General features: G+C 33.8%; 1 protein-coding gene across 2 annotated transcripts in view; it reads right to left on the bottom strand.

The window, feature by feature from the left end:
• The window catches only part of LOC113240495 (PHD finger protein rhinoceros), a 53,790-nt gene extending 38,505 nt beyond the window's left edge, over positions 1–15,285 (bottom strand). Inside the window, exons 1-4 of one of the 2 annotated variants that reach the window (XM_026477823.1) lie at positions 15,260–15,285; positions 14,106–14,429; positions 7,949–8,143; positions 6,124–6,340 (exon numbers count right to left, since the gene is read on the bottom strand). In XM_026477823.1, the coding sequence (XP_026333608.1) occupies positions 6,124–6,340; positions 7,949–8,143; positions 14,106–14,281 (588 nt within the window). In that variant the 5' untranslated portion in view covers positions 14,282–14,429; positions 15,260–15,285. Of the gene's footprint in view, positions 1–6,123; positions 6,341–7,948; positions 8,144–14,105; positions 14,430–14,787; positions 14,894–15,259 lie in introns of those variants that run through there. The other variant, XM_026477832.1, reaches the window with a different exon arrangement.
• Between the last annotated feature and the right edge of the window lie 7,642 nt (positions 15,286–22,927).

Raw genomic sequence — 22,927 nt, 5'->3', positions numbered from 1 at the left:
ACGCCAACAAGTATCACTTACGTATTCTAGTACTACATGAAAAGGAAGGTAGGTTGCGTATAAATTTTTTTACGGCTAACTGCTTCTGTGGCCGAACGGCTACCATGCCTGACTGGCACGCAGAGGTCCCAGGTTCGATTCCCGGGCCGGGAGAAATATGTATATGGCCTACATTTATTTCTGTCGTGAGTTTGAATGTAATTTTTTTTTTATGTAGGCTGCAAACAGCATACGGCCCGCCTAATGGAAAGCGGTCACCGTCGCCTATGAACGCCTGTAATACCAGTGGCGTCACGAGCGCGTTGCCATCCCTTTACGACCCCTCTCAAACCCCTTTTGAAGGCCTCCAGTATTCCTACGGGAAAACCCCGACAGGGAGTTGATTCCACAACCTAATTGTACGTGGGAGAAGGCTCCTTTGAAACCACACAGTACGAGATCGACTCGATTCCAGAGTGTGAGGATGGACTCCCTGCCGGTGGCGAGCAGTGCGATGATAAAATATTGCCGTTGGTGTCATGTCAAACAATTCTTCAGAACATTGGCCAATTTATGGTTGATTTGGTTAATTTGTGGTTGTCTACGTGTGTATCCATGGCACTTACGACACAGGGTTTCCCTAGTGCGGGGCAATGTTGAGTGTCTGCGTTATTATTACTATCACGTATATCCAATCATTTGAACAGCACACGTACTTCGTTCCTACTAGTGCACGCGTCGAGCGAGCGCTAAACACACTTTAAAACAAACGTATCTTTTTTATTTGTCAACCGATTTAAATCAAACAAACACTAAATATTAATCTTGGGTTATCTCACTACATCACTGAAACCACATCCAAATTGGTTCAGCAATTGTGGAAATTAGCGTGCACAAACGCACAGATAACGAACCAAAACTTCTAGTAGTGTCTTCAAGAGGTAGCACAGATGATTACTTAAAATATTAAAGACTAAACTTCTTCACGATTTTCTTACATATATTCATATAATTAAATGTATGAATAATTACATAAGTAACTTGTCATTGTTGACAGTTGCATGTTGTGATTTAAGCTTCAATAGCAAAGGCATTTGTCTAATTTACTTTATCTATTATTTAATATTTATTACACACGCACCTTAACTTTAAATTAAACGAACAAGAGATAATAAACCCTTTACACTGTCTACAAATTACAAGTCAAACGTACACAAAACGTAACGTAAACGTAAACAACAAAACAAATGAAAACTTTTAGAGAGCGAGATGTGGCCGCTATAGCGGGAAGCTTGTTAAAAGTTTGAAGTAATTCTGTAACTAACATTTTTGTATTCACGTGGACATGACATTTTTAATTTTTCAATTTATATTTTCGAAAATTGAAAATCGTAACTAATATTATAGTTACAAAAGCCGAGAGTTTACTAACTGTTTTGACAATTGGTTTCAGCAGTTTTTAAAAAGAGGTGTTAAATAAAATGTCAAAGAAATTGATACACTATGGTGTTAGGTTTTATAGTTCACAATAGAGCGTCAAAAGCAGTACATAAAAAATTACATGGAATTTTCGCATGGAAGAAAACAATAATATTGACGACCTCGGCAACTCAACGATTTGCACGGTTGGCGCTAGATGAGGCAGTCCCGGTTCCGATTTTCGGTAGGATAAATTGGGGTTATGAACTTTTCTTAATTGATTCAGGTCTTAATTATCGAAGTAACGATCACTTCGAACCCTATATTTTAGACTATCTTATATAAGCGTTTGTGAAAATAAATGGTTATCGTAATAATGTTGTCAAATTGGTTGGTGGTTACTATGCCTATGACGATATGCACTCAAAATGTATTACTATGTTGTTTTGAAATCTGAACCAACTCTCATTGTCACTTTTCGTTACGTATATATATATACGTATGTATATAGAACATAATAATAATATTATTATATAATTGCAAGACTTGCGAGACTCTTGCAGGAAGACCGAGACCAAGACCAGGTGTACTGACCAAGATCTAGACAGAATTTTGCTTTAAAAGAGGCTGCCGAAGGTTCACTGCGAAATTCGATAATTTCGATAACGAGTACATAGTTAACCTGAAATTTGGAATGAATACTTATCAAAGTAAACAACAAAATGCAATATTTTCGATTTTCAAAACTACACCACAACATATGACGCAACACGATTTTAAGTTTCGATGGAATTTTTTTGCACTCAAGTATAAGTCTGAAACTTGGTATGTATGCATTTTAAAACAAAAATTGAATATACCCATCATCATAACATACAGCTCAATTTCTTCTCCCTTAGTTTGTGTCATCCACCACGATCCTGCGCTAGTCGCACTCATCTCCGGCCCGCGAGTTCGCCGATGTCGTCAAAGTTATTATGGAACTAATAAATTAACATCGCAACCCATTACGAAGAGCATCCACGAAATAGAATAATCATGTTCCCTGGTTCTGACAACCCAAAAATTGGTCCCAATACTTTCAAGAAAATAATGAAGCGCGTATTAATTATGTATAAAAAATTAACCCTGAAAACCCGTAACATTTCATTTCTAACGTATTTCGTAACTTTTGAGAAAAAAGTGATTTATTGAATTTACGAAGTAGTTTGCAAACGGCCCAAAATATTTATAAATAAAGGAGTAGGGTCCGGAGCAATTCACTGGTAAATGGCGGACAGAAAAAAGTAGGGTCTTAGAAACATGAAAACTTGACATGTTACTGTTTTTTAGTATAGGCGTACTACGAACGGATTTTTCGAAATCCAACCCCTACGAGGGTGAAACTAAAATTGTTTGTATGAAATCATATTCCTTGAATATACAAAGATGAAACTGCATAAAATTTACATGACGTTTTTTTCAAAACTACTCCCAAATGGGTATTAAAATTTATATGGGTACTTTTTAACGCATGGCGGAATTTGCTTCAAACTTAGTTTGGATACTTTAAATATAAAATAATTACACACGAGTTTTAGGGTTTTTCAAAACAAACCCCAAAAAGGGGTAAGTCAGGGTTTGGAAGTATTTTGAAAACACCTTTTCTATAGAAAATCGTACTCCTTACATATGCAAACTTGAAAGTTGGTATATTAACGAAAATAAATAACGAAATGTGATTTTCGATTTAATGGCCCTGGATACTGTGCGAAAGTCCTGTTCCTTAAGTCCATTATGTGCATCAATGTAAGTCAGTTATTAACGTGATCGAAAATAGGACAAGAATAACTCTATACTAAAACAGCACTTTTCTATAATGCGGCTCATAAAGATTTACTGATGAAGGTCACTAACAAAAGATTATAAACAGTCGGCTACATGTCAAATCGCAATCTCTTCTAAAATTTGTGTAGTATTTTAAAGTGTTTAACCGAATGAATAACTCAAGTAGTGTAAAGAAGTATAACAAAAATAATTTTATTATTATTATTATTGCAATACTTCTTTTCTTTCTCTTTTTTCTAAATTGGGAATCGCTTCCTTTAAACATAACGTTCGTCGGCTCAATTTGAAATCCACGGAACTCCGTTTTTGGACGAATTCCAAGTTAGAAAATAAAGGCATAATAAAAGATTGTCTTATAATTACTTCTAGTCATTCTGTTACTACAAGTAATTATTATACGAGTATATATTATGTCTACTCAAAAGTTCACATAAATGGATAAAATGGTTAATTTAATTAGTTTATTTTGCTTTATTTGTATTTGTTAGTATATTTTTGTCTTATACCGATCGTTGTTACGTCTGCATAGAGGTAGGAGAGAGAAAGCCAGGTGCTCTATAACACAGATTAATTCTAGCATGGACACCAGAGTTACACCAAACGAAACTATCTTCAATAACATGTTAAGAAATTTTCATGGAGGTACGAGGTTTACGAATTTAGCCGATACGTTGTAACACTCGAGTCGATAATATAAGTCACTGTATGAAGTTCTCGAAGAATCTATGTAGACGCATCTAACAATCATGAGTAATTTTATTATTAAAATAAATCAAGCCACTGGCGCGGCTCTCCTCTCAAACGACTTGCATTAAGAGGTGTTTTCCTGTCACGGATTTGCTCCACACACGTCAATCTTCGGTGCACTGTGTGTCAATGGTACTGGGTTACACTAAAGACGTTTCCAATACACCCGCGTAGAATCTCAACTCCTACGTACCAAGAAAATCTTATTTTTCTTATAATAATATAAACATATATATAAATAGATACGGACATCGCGCGTGATATATTATAATAACTTTAAATTAACTCGCATAATAAACCTTTAAGCACTCCGTGACTTGAACTTTGACTAATTGCAAACGAACTGTAGCTTCGAGAGCTATTTCGTATACCTAATAGTTAAACGAGAACAAGTTAAAACTCAGAAAATTGTTTCAAATAAACACAATATTGATGAAAATTGTTTCAAGATTTGTGTACCTAATAAAGAATACAGAAAATTGGAAGGAATATTGCAAAATATATAAAACATAACAACAGACGTAGACACATGACATAACAATTGTTCATCCGACTGCACTAAGCAATAGAAGTTTTTGATTCTCAAGTTTAGCATACTAAAAACTCAATTAAAAACTCATTGTCATTTTTATACGTAGTTCCAGCTATCGCACATCGAAAATGCTTTAATAATATTCTACTGGACAAAGATACCAGGACAACTGGACAACTCTAGGCAACCATGGAGAATTTAAAAATGAGCCAACCTATAGTTTATTATTTATACACAGTATACGCAATTCGACCCACCTTGCATTTTCAGTACCAAATCAGCTAACAATATTTGATTCATCAAATACTATTATACAAATTTGAAACTAGTATAGTCTTTTTCGAAGATGGAATAAAATGACATTGCAATGCAAAAGTGTTACCCGCTTGCACGCAGTTAGCGATTGCATTCGATAAATATTCTGTCGACTATCGACAGAATGTTGGCCACGCAAATGAAATAAATAGCCAAACTCATTGGAGTGTCATCTCTCTGTCATCATCGGTCCATTATTCGTCAACTGCTGGGCACAGATTCATTTGACTTGTCAATTTTTGTAAGTGCATACATACATAGACTGCATTTAGAACTACGTCTATTAAAAATACAAAGAGGAGACATTTTACTGTTCTTATTGAAATGTATATGAATAAAAAATCCGATTTCGATACTAGAAGGCCAACTGTCATAATGTGAATGAAGAAAGATCATTATAATGCCGTAGCAAACTTTTGCCTTCTTTCACAATCTATCGATAAAACTGTCGGACAACAACTGCACGACTCTTTAAAATTTTATTAAAACTGGTATCCCTGCAAATGTCAATTTATTCCGTCTTCAAAAAAGATAGAGAGGATAGACTATAAACGACATTACGTCGTTCCCATAAGTCCTTGTTCAATATTTGAATTCGTAAAACAGGAGAAATCATTTTCTTTGATGATAACAGTATTTCATTAAATACTGTTGTGTCCGGGGGTGTATTAATTAATCTTACACAAAAAGTTTATTCTACTTACATGCTACTTACCAACAGCTTTCATTATACGACTTTAGAAAATGTGCGTATATTTTATTTCTTTTCTGAATCAACTAATGACAATTTCCTAATAAATAAAAAATTATATGTAATACATTTCCTAAAGTTGAATTCGTGTAAAGTATGAACTCCTAAACATTTCTATTGATATTTTTATAACATTTTAATTTTAATATTTGAAAGTATACTAGTCTCTTGATTTTCATCTCATACTTCCGTTACAAAATATACTAACGAGCGTTCGTTAGTATATTTGCGGGAAAAACGAAAAATGAGCAGTCATTTATAAAGCGCATATTAAAGCAAAAATAAATGTTCATAGTATAATATGAATTCGCTCGATTACGCCATTAGAGTATTATGTCATGTAAGAATTCCCACTAGATAGCGTTCCAGTAGCACAGTCCAGTTAAAAGGCATAGCAAAAATTTGTCAATTTTGAGAAATGGAACTTAATAATTACTTGTTATAATTTTAAAAACAATATTACTTAAATATCACACTTGTTTCCGAAATACTAGCATCCCATGTTCTTCCCGCAACCTTAAGGCGTAGATATACTAGTCATCAACAATCTTACCTCGAGTTCTTCGATGACCTTCTCGAACTGATCTTCTGTGACAGGCGACGCGCCGGCGCGCGCACGTTCGGCGTTGAGCAGACGCAGCCAGGCCGTGTCTGTGGCGTCCATGTCGTAGCTGCACGAGGCCTCGGCGCGTGCCGGGGTCGAGCTGACCACATGTTTGTCCGGTTGGTAATGCGCATCGCGGGCCAAGTGTATATATTTGTCCCTTGGCCTGTGAAAGAAATGTAAAGGTCACATATCACAAACATCACTATCACTTTTTATTTTTATGGCTCCATCATTATGAGAAATGATGATTTTGCCAATGTCACGGTTGAAAGAAAAAAAACGAAACAAAAAAAAAATTTGCTAAGCTCTAATAGGACATTAACCGGTGTTGGTAAGTTGGACCACGGGTATCACAAACATGTATACATCTTGTAAGATGTGGTATGAGAACTGTCATAAAATGGCGAATGTGACCGATCAATATCTCAACTGACGTACGACTATCGACAAGGTGACGATGGCAACCGAAAATAAATGGGCTAGTACAACATTGAAAGAGTCTCTATATTACAGGACTTTCCACTATTAAAAGTAATACTAAATTCTAATTTTATTCTAAAAGTACCTTTCTATAATAATAAGACAATTTTGTGCCGTTAAGATTTTCTTGAACTAGAACTTTTCTGTACTGTAAGGAACTTTCCTATGCTGTAAGAACTTTCCAGTACTATAAGAATTTTCCTATACTAGAAGGACTTTCCTGTACTATAAGAACTGTCCTATATTAAAAGGGCTTACCTGTACTATAAAAACTTTACTACACTAAAACGACTTAGCTGTACTATAAAAATATTCCCATAGTAAAAGGACTTTCCTATACTACAAAGATTAGAGTAACGAAACTAAAACAAAGTACACCCAAAAAATATCCACTACATTCTGTTTGTAGAATAAAGAACACGTTTGCTAAATTGTGTTAACCAGTAATGTAATATAGAACTTCTTTACCCGTCATCTTCTACATTTTAATAAGAGTGACAGGGCTAGCACAACAGAGCGCTGTGCATTTATTTCTAATTCAAAACATTTCGTTGAACTGAAAAGCCTTATAAGTTACTTTCAAAAGAAAAAAGAAACTATTGCAAAAGCAACGAGGAAACTTGAAATTTATTTCAAAGGCTTCGCATGCCATTGCCCCACGCAGAATTTTTACAGTGCACACGAACAAAATAAGAAAAAATACTCAGAAAATTCATTTAAAAACGGGTGAAATTTCGTCGCAGTCCAGAGACTGGACTAAAGCAAAGGAAAAAGCTTTGCAAAAATTAGCAGCAACAAATATAAATGGTGAACGAAATGAAATTTTATTACAATACACACAATAAAAAGTACTAATACAGAATAGAATACAAAGAAGAAATGCTAATATTGAAAAGCTTGTTGTGTGTGCATCCCGTTGAAAACAAATCTCCTGTTTTCGCAGGAGATTGCTATTATTCACATGTATGCTCCAATCAAAGCAAAATACGCTTTGCTTTTGCTTGGTAAATTCCACGTAAGAGGGGTACATATATCCTGTTTCCGTTTAACTTTTAGATTTACAGTCGTACAATAGGTGACCGTACTCAGCAGCGGCACACGTACATATAGCGTAGTACAACCAAACACGATAAACGTATATAAGTCGGTTACCAAAAGTGAACAAATTTAAAAAATATTGTAAAGAAAAATTCCGCACGTTAAAATTGAAACACTGCCAGAAATTACAAAATTTACAATGATTACAATAAATATAAAACTTATAATATGTACAATAGACATAAGTACTTACAATTTGAATGATTGAAAGTCAGGCGGTAGCGGATTGTCAATGATCTTGACTTTAGGAGCGGGCAGAGAGTCTGGATTCACGGGCACCTGGACTCCCCGCTCCCAATCCTGCTTCCATGTGTCCGTAATGATCCAATAGTCGCCTGAAGCCAGCGGCTCGGAATCCGGTAGCTTCATAGCACTGATTAGATCTTTCCTGCAAGCAAATCGCGGAAAACTGTTAACACTCGATCCCGAAAAATCACAAATCAACTTTCTACACCTAACACAATTCATTATAGTACCACACTAGTAGTTATTTGCAAAGAAAAATAATTTCGCGCCGTGAATAAATTTACGAAACGTACAAAAATTTATTTCGAGTTTCGCCGTCACTATTTTCAATATACCGAGAAAAATTATTAGAAATGCTAGTGACCTATCCCTACTACATTCGCGTGCGGAAATCCCTCCCCAAGGCGTCCTCAAAGACCAGTTAAAAGAAAAGCGGCGCCCTGCACGGTGCATCCTGCGCCGTGTCAGAGAGCAGACTGAAATTCAAAACTAAGTAATATTACGATGAAAAATGTTTCACAATTTCCGATGTTTTCCGCGATATAAAAGGTTTCAGTTCGGGAAACGAGAATTGTAAAGGGTTGTCGATTGCATAGATATGAATTAGTTAGATTAGTTTTGGTATTTTTGCTTTTTAAAGATGTTGGTTCATTTTGGGTAGAAATTTTAGGTCTTTTTTAAGATTCGACGTGTTATCTGATTTTATAAAATATATATTTATGAATGGGAAATGACAGGCTGCGTTTGTTTTAAACGCTCTAATTTAGAAGCCAATAAACCAATACTTTTTTAGATATATGGCTGCAATTTTAAAAATTGTAACTATTGATTTTATTAAATTCAATGGCATTGTAGAAAACGAATGATGTAAATGAAACATGTACATATCCGTTCTGTCTTTTTCACTGTCTGTAAACAAATGAATGTTTTTTTTTAATATATTTGATAGGATATTATATTACATTAGATTTTTTTAAATTTCTCCATTTAGATTTTCATGATTAGACATTATAACTGTTTGAAAAATTAGTACGAATTAATTGGCAACACAAGTGACATTTATGTACATACTCTATAAAGTATGTCAACTATGTTCTCGTTGGAGGCTCACGTCAACTTTGATTTTATCATAATAACGTCGTAGTTGTCGGATCGTATAGTTATTATTTTGGTTGTCTTTTTTGTAATATCTCCGGTTTTTAATTATCATTTCTCTAATGTTGTAAATGCGCCTTTTATATTCTTTAAACTCGAGTAAGTCTTTTAAAGACATCTAATTTGTTGTTTATTATGACCAATATTTTTTTCATTATTGTATCGTGTTTTCTTTTCGCAATAAACCTGTACAAAGACAGCCGTGACGGCGATATTCGATTGTTTTTTCAATAATAAGTGCCAACACAACAAAGAACACAAGTATTTTTGAATACGACGAAATTATTTTACCAAACGCTATTTTGTCCATACACCAATTAAGTTAATTAAATATTTCTACATAATTTAACACTGATAATGAACTATTTTACAACATCCCTTGGTACTTCTTTATATTATACAACTAATAAAGTATACATATAGTACGTGAGCAGTATGACGTTTTTATGCAAAAAAAAACGGTTTCTTCTACTTGACCTAGCATCAAGAGGCTCATGTAAAGATGGGAGACACGGTGTGAGTAGATATCGTTTTATAATAATAATATAATAAATCATCTCTTCTGTGGCGAATAATAAAATTGTTACGGCAAATTGTATAGCATCCCTAGCAGTGGCAAAAAGAACTAGAAACACATCTCTAACAATGGCAAGAAGAACTAAAAATATTTTTCTCGGTCAGTAGTGACATATTAATTTTAAAAGAGACACAGATGCGTTTACTTCTATTTTATCATTTACTACAGAAGTGAGGAGCTCAATATCACCCAGCTTCCCAGTAAAGGCACATTTCTTCTGATATTAAAAACATACGCTATTGGCCCGTTTCTGCCCTAGACGATAACAAATAAAAGCATAAGAGAACCAACGCAAATAACATATCCTAATGACATGTAACCATGGCTTCATTTTTGACATTACCAAAGATAAACGTCAAAATACACAAAGTTTAACTAACTGAATTATGAGTACAGGAGTCTTACCATGAACTCTTATTACAGTTCAATATAGGTTCGTAACGACAAAAAAGCGGGATGGTGATATACATTTCATGTAGCACTGTCTCACAATGATTCATTTTAGGTCCTAAACTGAATCGTAATAAGAGTTCATGGTAAGGCACCCATAAAGGCGCTTTTTAGCATGTACATCAACAATTTGGGTCGTACGACACCAGGATGTGACATTAAAATTATTTCTAGTCCATTTGTTTCTTAGATTTATATGGAAAATTGAATCTTGTGCAGTGCTAAATGAAGTACAAAATAGTGAAACTTAAAAAAAATTAAAGAGAGTGATTTGTAACCTGTATCACAACTTAAATAATAAACATTACTCTATAAACTTTAACCTATAAGATTTGGATACATACATGCATACACACATATAAACACTAACAATTTTCTTTTTTTCTTATTATAAAAGGACACAATACAAAAGATTGTGTTAATTTTGGCTAGCTACAACTATTAGATTAGGATTATACTGCTTTTTTCAATAATTACTACGTTTTGGAGTGAAATAGGTTGCTATGGTAAAAAGAGATCAGAGACCTAAAATATTTTCGTACTTGCATATTTTTAAACAACTTAAAACATATTTTACAGGTCAATCAGTTACACTATTACGTTAATGCCACCATAAGACGCCAAGTGCTATACATATTACATAGCGTTACACATTACATAGTGTTACACATTACAATAAGAAATTGGTCCAAGGGACTATCAAAGTGGCAAACTTTCATTGACGCCAGTGGTCTATGTCTGGACGTAGTTAATGTAACTGTGTATGTAGACACATTTGATAGTTACTATTGTAATTTATTTAACATTGTTAACAAATACAAATGTCCGATTGGTGGAAAAAATGCGCCATAATGAAATTTACAATACCTGCTAAAACTGTCAATAAATTGCTTAAATCCTTAAGTAGTTGTTGTGGCTACTTTAGACAGTCATTTAAAAACATCCTGATAGGAAGCCTATGTCAATTACAAATTCTCTGATTGGTCTATAGTCTGCAACAGTAATTCACTTTTTATTTGCATTACACACTTCATATCTACATCATTCAAAACATTTTCTTTTTGTTTTCCATGTACATTAATTATTTTTTCTAATAAGTTTTCATATTTTCGTTAATACAGGTTATAAAATGGGACCTACGATTGGTGACGAGAAGCTATAACAAATGAAAGAATTTTAATGTCTGGACTGTCAAATCAGGTGAAATCAGGTAAATGGTTAAGGGTCAAACCGCGTCTGGATTGTACACCCTGGGGTATATAAGCAAGAGAAGCATGAATAATAATAATAACGCACACACTCAACATATCCCCGCACTAGGGAAACCCTGTGTCGCGGGGGCCATGGACACACACATAGACAACCACAAACTCACGAGAGAAATAATTGTAGACCATACAAATATTTCTCCCGGCCCGGGAATCGGACCTGGGACCTCTGCGTGGCAGTCTGGCATGGTAACCGTTCGGCCACTGAGGCAGTTTATAATAATGTAGAATGAGTGCTGTAGAAAATGAGAGTGTTGCGCAAAGTATATGGTATATAAATCTTTTAGGGACAGAATAAGGAACAGTGTAATAAGGGAGGTATGATCACATAGAAAGGATGGATATTAGTAGAATAATGACACAAATTTGTAGAGCAATCGTGAAGGGAAACATGGTGAAAGTTCGACCTCGAGCTACATATTGCAACCAGAATGAAAATTTCCTTAGATTAGACCAGGTACAGAGCACCAAGAATAATAGATTAGAGTGAAACTAGTGATATGAGCAGAGAAAGCAAAGAGATATGTTAGGAGCGTAGCGGGTGATGGTCCGTAATCTCTGCCTACCCCCGTGTAAGATATGCGTAATGGTGTGTATGTATGTATGTAAGTTCTTAGTCTAAGACAGATGTCATACAGTAACCTGATGATGACTGTATATATCTAAATAATACAAAATAATACAATATAACAATCACTCTCGCATTGGCAACATTGTAATGAATCAAGAAAAATGTTAAGAATCATTCTTTAAACATCCTCATTGCTAAAAACTGTAATTAAGGGCAAATATGAATATACACTTGTATTACATAGAAAATTTCAGGACAATATTGGCAAAATACCTCAATTAGAGCACTCATTTCCATTATTCCATCAAACAATGTCACTAGAAAATATTCATGTAGTAGTAGTGAGTGATAATGGCAGTTGGGTCTAGCCAAATAGTTACAAATTACTGTAATGACTTAATATAAAAATAACCAACAATAACATGATAATAAATTAACTAAAAATAAATACAAATGCACAGCATTGGTAGAAAGTTTAACTCATTAATTTTTCTCACTAATTTAAACTTTTTACTATTTATTGAGTAATGCTTAAAGTGAAAACTAGTAATCACATAATATAATCTATTTGTTTGTCAATGTGTATACAACAAAAATTGTATACAAAGCCCACCAATAGGGCTCCAAATAGTACCCAAGAAAGTACAGATGTGCAGATAAGAATTCATTTTGTATGTTACATTTAATCTTGATCTCTTAATTAAAGGTACAGAACTAAAGTAGCAACAATTATAAAGAATGTTGCTGAAGATACTACAACGCATTAGTACTAGCTGGGTAATTTTCAGATTAGTTTACCTAATTTTGGTGCAATTTTTTATTATTTAAATATTCTAGACTATCACGAAATATTACTAATTTTTGAGTGTAGTATCAGGATACTAGTATTCGAGTATATTGTAGTGAAAAATTAATCATATTTCAGGAAATATAATTAATAATTCACTATAGTATACTCAAATACTTAAATAATAAAATATGCCACCAAAATTAGGTAGAGAAATCTTACCTGAAAATTACCCAGATAATATAAACCAGAATAACTTGTAGCACAGCTGATAACAATTTCCAACTGAAGTACATTATTAATCTGTATTTGAACATAATTATTCTCATAAATTAATTTATTGTCAAACTTACAAACATAGATTATTTTAAAGTTTGTTTCAAATAAAAAAAAATGTCTTTCTCCACAAATGTAAACTTCATTACAAAAGTAAAACTAAATTAACGCAATAAAGTTCAATTTCAAGACTCATACAGTGATGCTTTAACAATGTTTTAAATTTTTAGGGCACTGCCTGTACATGAATTGAGTTCATATACAAACAATACCTGTGGTTCTACAAAACATTTCATTAAACACTGTAATGGAGTGTTTTATTTTAATTAGTTATATTTTGTCATTATTAGTTTATTCATAGATTAAACTACTGTTAAATTCAAGACATTTCTATTAAAATCAATAATAAGCATGTTAATTCTAGAAACAGTCTTGTAGTTACCACAATTCTATATTAATAAAAATCACACTTAGCAAATAAATGTACGCAGTTGCTTTGTGCACAATTCGCTTAAGCATCGGTGACTTTTTTAACCACTTTGACATTTATCTAGTCCTTCCAGTGTAGTACTTAAGTCCAATAAATTTTCATGAGAAATTATCAAACCATCTTTTAGTGACTTAATATTTTGGTGTAACATTAAAATTTTGGTGCAACAAAAAAAAACTATTTTTCATATATCTGAAATCATAAGCAGCGCATTTCATTACTAGTTTTGAAATTGCTTCTAGTCTTTATTACAATTGGATTAAGAAGGCTTATTTTCCAAATATTATAAACATTTTCACACATACCATCCCACCTTAGTAACTACAACTTAATCTTACAAATACATTCGCATCAGCAGTCGTTTACAAGTATGTACAAGAGTATATGCAAGGCTTAGTAGCCAGTAATAACAACAACTGCAACTTTCACTAGCCTTATGACAATATTCATCAATACAAAACTCATAATATAATAAAAGTTTATAAATAAGTAAATTAAATTAACGCAGACTAAAAATGGAACACACAAACCTGAATAGTTCTGCTGGTGCCTCTGAGGCACTTCTATTATAAATAGATGACATCTTGAGGTCACTGACTGGGCGGAGCTGCCACAGTGCGTCCTCGGGCTCCGTCCTGCGGCGCTTGGAAGCGCCTGCCTCCTCCCCACGCACTGCGGCTCCCCTCTTGGTGCCTTTCAATGACATCTTGAGTTATATATATCACAACCTACATGTTCACCAGCCCCCTACTGCTTTACACTTGGAACGTGGTAACAACATTGTGTAGAATGTCACATCGTTCACTACATGATGGCACTTCAATTTGCAACAACATGACTGTGGTTGGTGCAGCCTGCAACAACAAACATACCATTAATTCATCTCCTCTTAACTCCTCAGCATATCTTATTTTTGAATGCAATGCCCCTGAAATAAGGCATAGTTTTCAAAACACTGACAGGTGACAGTTAAAAGTGTAGTAGTGCACAAATTGCACAATAAATCAATGCACAAGACAACACAACACTGCTCAAATACAGAAATAAACACACAACATAAACATAGTTACGTTTTAACATCCAAAATACGGATTTGTGAAGGAAATTTTCATTCAAAATCCACATTTGGCGCAACGAACATTACTGGCAATTTAGAATACAGATTCATGTACAGATGAGCATTAATTTCAGTCAAAGGTAATTTTAACTCACTATAACCGAGACGCGTACGTAACATAATTAGGAATAGGGTCTTTTTGATCAAATTGGTGAAATTGAGCATCAATTCAGTTTGACGTTTCACATAATGCACGGGCAAAAATGTATGGCGGGTCCGAGGTCGACAGCGCAGCCTATAAACAGCGGCGGCTGATCCGCGCGGCGCCTGTCGTACAACCCTCGCCATGCACATTCAACACTCACTTATCTCTAAAGAGCCTTTATTAATTCCATCCCATAAGGTACTAGCTTTAACCGTAAATATTTATCTCAAGGGGTAGTCTCCATTACTACATAACAAAATTGACAACATAGATAGCAGCACTGTTTTGTTGCCAGATTGACATGAGTCCTACGCATCATACCTTCGTCTTTTCTGTTTAACACTATTGATGTATAGTTATTACTTGATTCTATATCTCTATTTAATGCGAAATCATGCTAAAATACCTCATATTTCACATACATTTTCTGTAGCAGTCGTTTGGCGCCATTGATCGGATAATCCTTTAGGTCACGTGACTATATACGAATCACCAACGCAAGCCAAGTAAAATGGCCAAAACGCACATCGAGTTCATCTAATGTCATTGGTTTCGAGAGGAACTTGCCGCATAACACATACATTGAGACAAGATTTTTAAGGTGTTACAGCCGAAAACAAACCCCGCACAAACACATTTCCAATTAACATCGGGTTTGTCAGCAAATTTCACAAATTATTGAGAAATATTACAACATGAATTTAGAGCGAGATATATCAATAAGAAGTTACGGATATCCACCGCTAGTAGGCGCTTTGGAAAAAAAAATATAATGTTGCCATATAAATATTGTAATGAAAAGACACCACCCACGGAATTTTCGAGGAATAAATAAAATATCGATCCAGGGATGTAGTACGCACTATAAAAGATCATTGAGTACGTACTTTCAAATATATATAGATGGATTCTAAAGCTTTGAAGAAATACCTAATGATGATAAATTGATATATGACTGTAATATACATTTTTGAGCAATGGTGTCTGTACCTGTTTCACATTTTATCAATATAAAATTATAGGCTATATTGTTGTAGCCCGTCACAGTTTTCAACACTGGTTTCAACTGATTTGCAAAGTTTATTCTAGTTTTAAGAAAACATTACGGCCTTGACGACAACAAACTAGAACTTTCATAAATATATTATTGTATGGGTATAAAAATGAAACACAACATAAAAAATAAGTATAGTTATATTATAATTAATACAGGCTGCCCTAATATACTTTTGTTAGAAAAATTAATGACATATCGTCACTACGTAGATGAATAATAATTAATTGATCATATTGATCGAATAAAAATATGCTAACAATTGACGCTCAAAAATATTTTAATAAATTTTTATATGGGAAAGTCAGTTTTCGAAATTTAATGAGCGCCATGTACCAAGCACGGTGCGAAAAACAATTTGTAATTGTGAAAATTATTAAAACAAGCTGTCCTGTTTCCCCATAATCCAACTAATGTGTACAAGCAAGACCGGAAGCTTTTCTCAGTCACACTTCGTAATGACGTTGCCGCTGCATTGTGTTTAAAGATTCTTCAACTCACACAAACGTATACATGCTTGTTAAATACTCCTTCACGTAAGGTTAGAAGTATTTAGACAATTGCGTAGTGCGTAGCCGTAACCAGCGTCATTGCTTGAAGCAATGACACATTAAGATTGACCCTTAGTAATTTTGGGCCGCTCATTACGCAAGTGGCATAAAGTTAAGTAAAAATCTAAAATCCACCTTGACGTGACCCTGTACTTAAAACAACAAGAAATATATTATTGAAAAGACACAACATTTCACAATAAAAAATGCTGTTCAATAAGTCCAATTATACTACATACTGTACTCATTATTCTTAAACATTTCATTTTTTATCGAGTTCTTAGGTTTTCGCGATTGTTACACGATTTGTCATTTTCAAAGAAACCGACGTTTCGGGCCCTTTACAGGTCCCATGGTCACGGTTAACTGACTGATGGGACCTGTAAAGGGCCCGAAACGTCGGTTTGTTTGAAAAAACAAATATACGCGATTTAAATCCGGAAAAATAGTTTCATTTCCTTTTTCATTTTTTAGTTAGTATGACCGCTAAATATACAGTATACAGTTAAGTGACAGCTAAGTAGTGAATTTTTATAAAATCAATATTCAACATCCGTTAAGGATGGGAAATAATTTAAATTGAAAGACAGAGCTGTACCTACACAACACAGAAATCTAAATAATCTTTACGGTACGGAATTAACTAACGTTGATGCGGTGCGATTACTTTAAATTAAGGTACCTTATTTTATTACTCATTTAATAATTTGTTTGTCACATTCATATCGAACTTATTGTTATAAGTATAGATTAAATTTGAGACTTATGAAATACTTAAAGGCGCATTAAAAAAACACAAGACTAGTTTTACACGAGTTCTCACAACTTAATACGGTGAATAAGTCGCGAAGCGTAGCTTAATTTTTTAACTTGAATGCTTTCAACCACACACCCCACTCCACCCACTTCTACCATTCCAAACTCGAAAAGAAGTCTGCTTGTGCACAACCAAGGGCACATTGGATTTTGGACCGTCCTTATCTTAAACAACGTAAAGTTGAATTTAAATCTTAAGTGTCAAACTTGACGTGCTCTTGTCCTTTCATGGCACAGTAATTATAATACCAATTAATATAATAATTAATAATATTAATAATTAAGTTTGTTAAAATAACAAAACTTATAGTCTGTTGCAGTCCATTGAACAAGAAAAGTAAACATTTCTTAAATATTTCATAACCATCATAAATACGTAAACGTGTGTTTTATTTTTATAACAATAATAAATTTACAGGAGTCACATTGGAATTAATATATTCTTATTTGCTGGTATTATTGTATCCTTTTGTAATGTAACATAATAAATGTATAAACAAACCTGCATTAAAAAAAAACTGTTAGTTTTTTTACTACGTAATATATTTTAACTAAGTAATATATTTCAATAAACAAGTCTTTATAAATAATGTGTCTTTTTTGGTCATTTAGAAAGCAGAGGATCTTACCAAATAGCCACCAGAGTCGCACATCAACTAGGTACTCATAAATCTGTTTTTAATCAAAATAGGAACTTATTTCTAAAAGTAAAATCACAAATGATGCAGGGAGTTTAATGTAACTAAGACCATGCCACTTGTTTTTTTGACAATTCCTCCTATGACCACAACGCGTGACGCCATGTTAACTTATTGTAAATAAAAAATCAAATCGTACATTAATTCATACAATAAATGCAAAACATAATAATTGAAGTTAAAGTAACAACGATGCTTTTTGGGCTGAGTTGTCCAACTAATTGAGCTGTGCGTGGATAGCTTTATTTACTGAACGAGAAAATATGTTGCCATGTGATATTAAGTTTTCAGCCCAGAGACGTAGTCAGTATTAGAATTTGATAACGGTGTAGAATAGATAATAAATTATTTATTCATGGAACAAAGCTTATTTTATTACTAATTGATAAATGAGTTTTTATTGTTACAATGACAACAATACTGTTTATGTTGGCAACAGACAAACTACTTATGCGTATTTGATATCGTCATCACCGAATTGACTCAAGCTTTAATATGCACTCGTGTATGTAAATCATCTCCATATAAAATGCATAAAATGCAATGCGCAAAATCTTTGCGCCTCCAAATTCACGCCATCACATGTCTCACCAACACACGACACGAAAACATATTTTGTATGTATACAGATAATACACAAGTGCAGTCAAGAGCACTGTCTTATCGGAAGCGGCAAGAGTTGGATTTAAGTCTTAAGTGTCAAGCATGATGTGCTTTTGACCCTGTACTAACGTCAAGAAACAGTTGATGGTAACAATGCAGTAGTTGTATTTCATAATGTAATAAATAACATAAATTGATGTGATACACAAAAGAAAAAATTGAATAAAAACAAGTAAGCAGCGATAAAAATGTCAAACAATCCAAGACACTGTTTTGTACACACTGAATTTAATATTGCTGCAATTTGTCAAGTAAGACAAAGATATTGTATTAAAAAATTGTTTAATATAGTTTACCTATTAGAGATACTATTTATTGTAGCAAATAATCAGCACCATAATAACCTCAAATATAGTTAGATACCTTTTTTTAAATGATTACAAATGGCAACTTTATCCAATCAACGTAAGTGCTATAATTCTGTTTTCCTGAAGTTGTCTGTTGTATAGGTAATATGATTCATATTATATTCTCAAAAGTTTATTTATTATTACAATTCGTAACAGCAACAAAGTACGTAATTAATAGGTAAAGTTGTATACTTATCATGTTAAAGTAAATATTAATTATATACTAGACTGACTACGTATCTGCAATATTCTCAAAGAGATAAAGAATGCTATAGAGCCAAAGTACGAAAGAGAAAGATAGTTTTACCTCACGTTCACTTGAAAAAATCGTCCCAATTCAACGGCACCGATCGACGCAGCTGAATGAGTAATTCAAAATTCGAATCGAATGGGAATGATTTATGTGATTCATACTGTTAGTTTTAAGGATGGTGAACAGATATATTTTGACAAAGAATTGGAGAAAATTAGCAAAATGAAAACCAAACACTTCCTTTAGCGACACACGCGTTGTGCTAAATGTTAAGACACTTTCTTTGACCTCGATTCCACCGCTCGATGTACATTAAACCGAATAATGTAAATTAGATTTATATCTTTCATTCCGTACTAAATACTTACTTATTTCACGCAGATGATTCTATTGAACTCCAAGAAATATAGGTTCGATGTATATCAGCAATAAACACACCAAGCTATAGGCCAGCTATTGGTACATACAAACTAACACTTTCATAAAATTAGTAATTATTTACATAGGTAGGTAAATAACGTAGGTAATTGTACAATTTTCAACAAATAATTTCGAAGTTTGTACAACTGAAGCTGGTGGCTACAATATAGGATTCTGTTTACGTCTCCGTTAATAAATTCCGACCTAGGTTTATGTTGTTTGTAATGATCTATAATGTTAGATACATCCATTTATCCATTATATGTATGTAACATATAAATTATTTCAATTAAAGATATCCTACTGGGAGACAGGCGCGTAAATCATGTTATGAATAAGGCCCGGTTCAGACGAAAAGCGTTATACGTTTTAACGCTTTCATCGAAACGAGACGCGCGCCTATGGCTCAATTGACGTTGCCGCGGAACAGAATGGAACCGATCTTTGGTTACCTTTGCTTAACTTGTATATCAATTTTGTAACTCAAACTAAAAAAGGAAACCAAAAAATTATCGAGCTCGGGATTTATCATATCTGTTTGTACAGCACACAATTGACAGAAACGACATTCCTATCTATGGTTACAAAAATTCGCTTCCATTTCGTTCTGCGGCAGTGTAAATTGAGCCTAAGGCTTAAATATATTGCGGTGGAAGGGAATGGAAGCGAATTTTTGTAAGGATAGGTATTATACATAGCATAATGAACCTTATGTTCAATAGTGTAACGTACAAACTAGGTGCAAGGCAAAAACTTCCGCGGAATTCTCGCGCATGTTAGAGAATGCTCGCGCATTCCGCGGAAGATTTGGGCTGGTATTTAGTTTGTACGTTACACAATTCTTCCAGAAAGTTCATTATGCTATGTACAACATCGTTACAAAAATTCGCTTCCATTCCTTTTCCGCCGCAATACATATAAATTGAGCCTAACGATTGTCATTTCAACCGGCCCTATAGAATACTGTACCGTCTCGTGTTGTACGTGCCCTTTTTTCTATGTGGACACTCAGTACACTCACATTCTTTTTTCGTTTTCGGTTATTTGGTTCATCTATTTTTAAACTTAAGGTCAATCAGTCCAAAGCGAGAATGATCCTTATGCAGCCACCGGCATCATAAATTGACAATGTTATAAAACTATAAAAAAAACACGTTTTCTAATAAATTTTTATTGATCTATATCTCAGTTATATTTCAGTTAACAGTTCAATATATTAGATGTAAAGTATTTTATATTATTTTATTACTATATTACAAAAACTAGTACAAAACCACATTTATCAATCTCTGGCTTTTAAAGCGCACTCTTGTATGACTACTATTTTGTTATTGTTACACTAATTTACAATGGTGTGATGTGACATGTGTTGGGACTGCTATACATGCACGTAGCGGTGAAAATTTTAGTCAAGCTGAATTTACGCGCGCGCATTTAACCTCGTATCGGGACCAAGTACCTATCAACATATTTGAGTGCGAAAAACGGTATACTTTTACTTGCCATGTTGGAGCAAAATTGCACGCAGTGTCTCCAGAGTAGTTTTGTTTATAGCATAAGAATTGATTGTAGAGGGAGAAAGAGTCCTTCACTGCACACAGACGGACTGCATTTGCTCACAAAAAAGTGTTACGAATACATAGCGAAAACATTATGCCTATCGTACTTCTGCGAACAGAAACCACAGTTCTGTAACAAGCTGGTAGTTCAAATGCAGCTAATATCTATTCGGAAGTTTTGCAAAGAAAAATAATCTCATTTACGCGGAATGCTTACCACGTAATAACAGTATGTCATATCACACCTTGTAAAACTAATATTATTACAAACTTACATCTAACATACCCTTCCCATATTAAATAGGTACAAGTGGAAGTCGGAGATTTCAATCCTGCTAGTTATACAGTCAAGAGCACATAAAGTTTGATACTTTGACTGTTCTGGTCGTAACCGGCACAGAATTGAATTTAAATATTAAATTTCAAGCTTGACGTGCCTTTGTTGACCCTATACAAATTCACAGAAGTTAACTGGAATCCTCGTTAGGCTACGCTTCCGGGAATAAGAACTACTTTTTAAATTTCATTAATCGAAGAAATGTTTATAAAGAACGTAAACAAGGAGGTCGGCGCCGGTGGCCATGGGTTTCATCCAGTAGAAATTCATTACAGGTTACATAAAAGTGATCAGACGAACCCTTGTGGGTTGTTACCATCTCATTGACAATTTCTTATGCCGTACAAAGCGCCCTCTGTTGACCGTAATTACATAAGTCGTCGTAAAGGCGAATGGAATTTGTAGAAAATTATTCCTCTAAATGAAACCAGCCACCGCAATTACAAAAATAAAGAAATTAACCGTAGTTCGTTGTATAAATAATATATAATGATTAATTAAAAAGTCCCCACAGTCCTTACCTTGCTTTATTAACAACATATACCTCAAAGAAATACAAAACTTCCATTGATAATTACCTGGTCTCATACTAGGGAATTTCTTATACTATAAGTACCAGAGCAACGGAATGCACTCAGGAGCACTGCCCAGAATACCTAGACCGGAAGAAATTTAGGAAAATTTTCCAAATTGGTCCATAGTGCAAACCATTGGGCCACTTAGCGCATCGCCGTCAAAATTCGAGGCTCTTCTACTTACACATTAATAACGATTATAAAACTTTTTACTACGACTCATTAATATCCCGCATTGACATAAATATCTTTACAAAATTCAATTATTTTAGGAATGACGAAACATTTTATGGAATATATTACAAACGTAAAATCAAGCTTCATTCACTCAACACGTACTAAAATTAATAAAATGCGTGTTAGAAATATTAATTAATAATCGCGTATCAATTTTAAATGACGGATTTTTATTTGTTTACATATAAGATTACCAAATAAGATTTGTATAATCTGACCAGTAAATTAGATTTAGTAAAAGGCGCATCAGATGTTATTAAAATATCTTATTTACGAATAACCAACATATTTTAATAACATTGCATTGTAAATATATTTTGAAAATAATATATATTTAAGACGCTGATAAGCAATAACGTGTCAACTCACAAAATCTTGTAAATTGAGATTGAGATACGAAAACAATCTTTAGACGCCATTTTCTCAAAACGATGATCATATTCGGTGAAGGAAAACATCGTGATGAAACCTGTAAATCGAAGGTTCACAACTCTCGAAAAACATGTGAAGTCCCCAACCCGCATTGGCCAGCGTGGCGGACTATGGTCTAAACCCTCGTCTGAAAGGAACCCGTGCC

The sequence above is a fragment of the Hyposmocoma kahamanoa genome, unplaced genomic scaffold, assembly GCF_003589595.1.
Source record: "Hyposmocoma kahamanoa isolate Upper Pololo Valley unplaced genomic scaffold, ASM358959v1 100021, whole genome shotgun sequence".
NCBI classification, from domain to species: Eukaryota; Metazoa; Arthropoda; class Insecta; order Lepidoptera; family Cosmopterigidae; genus Hyposmocoma; species Hyposmocoma kahamanoa.
Note: the sequence above shows the minus strand (reverse complement) of the source record. Positions and strands in the feature narration are given on the sequence as shown.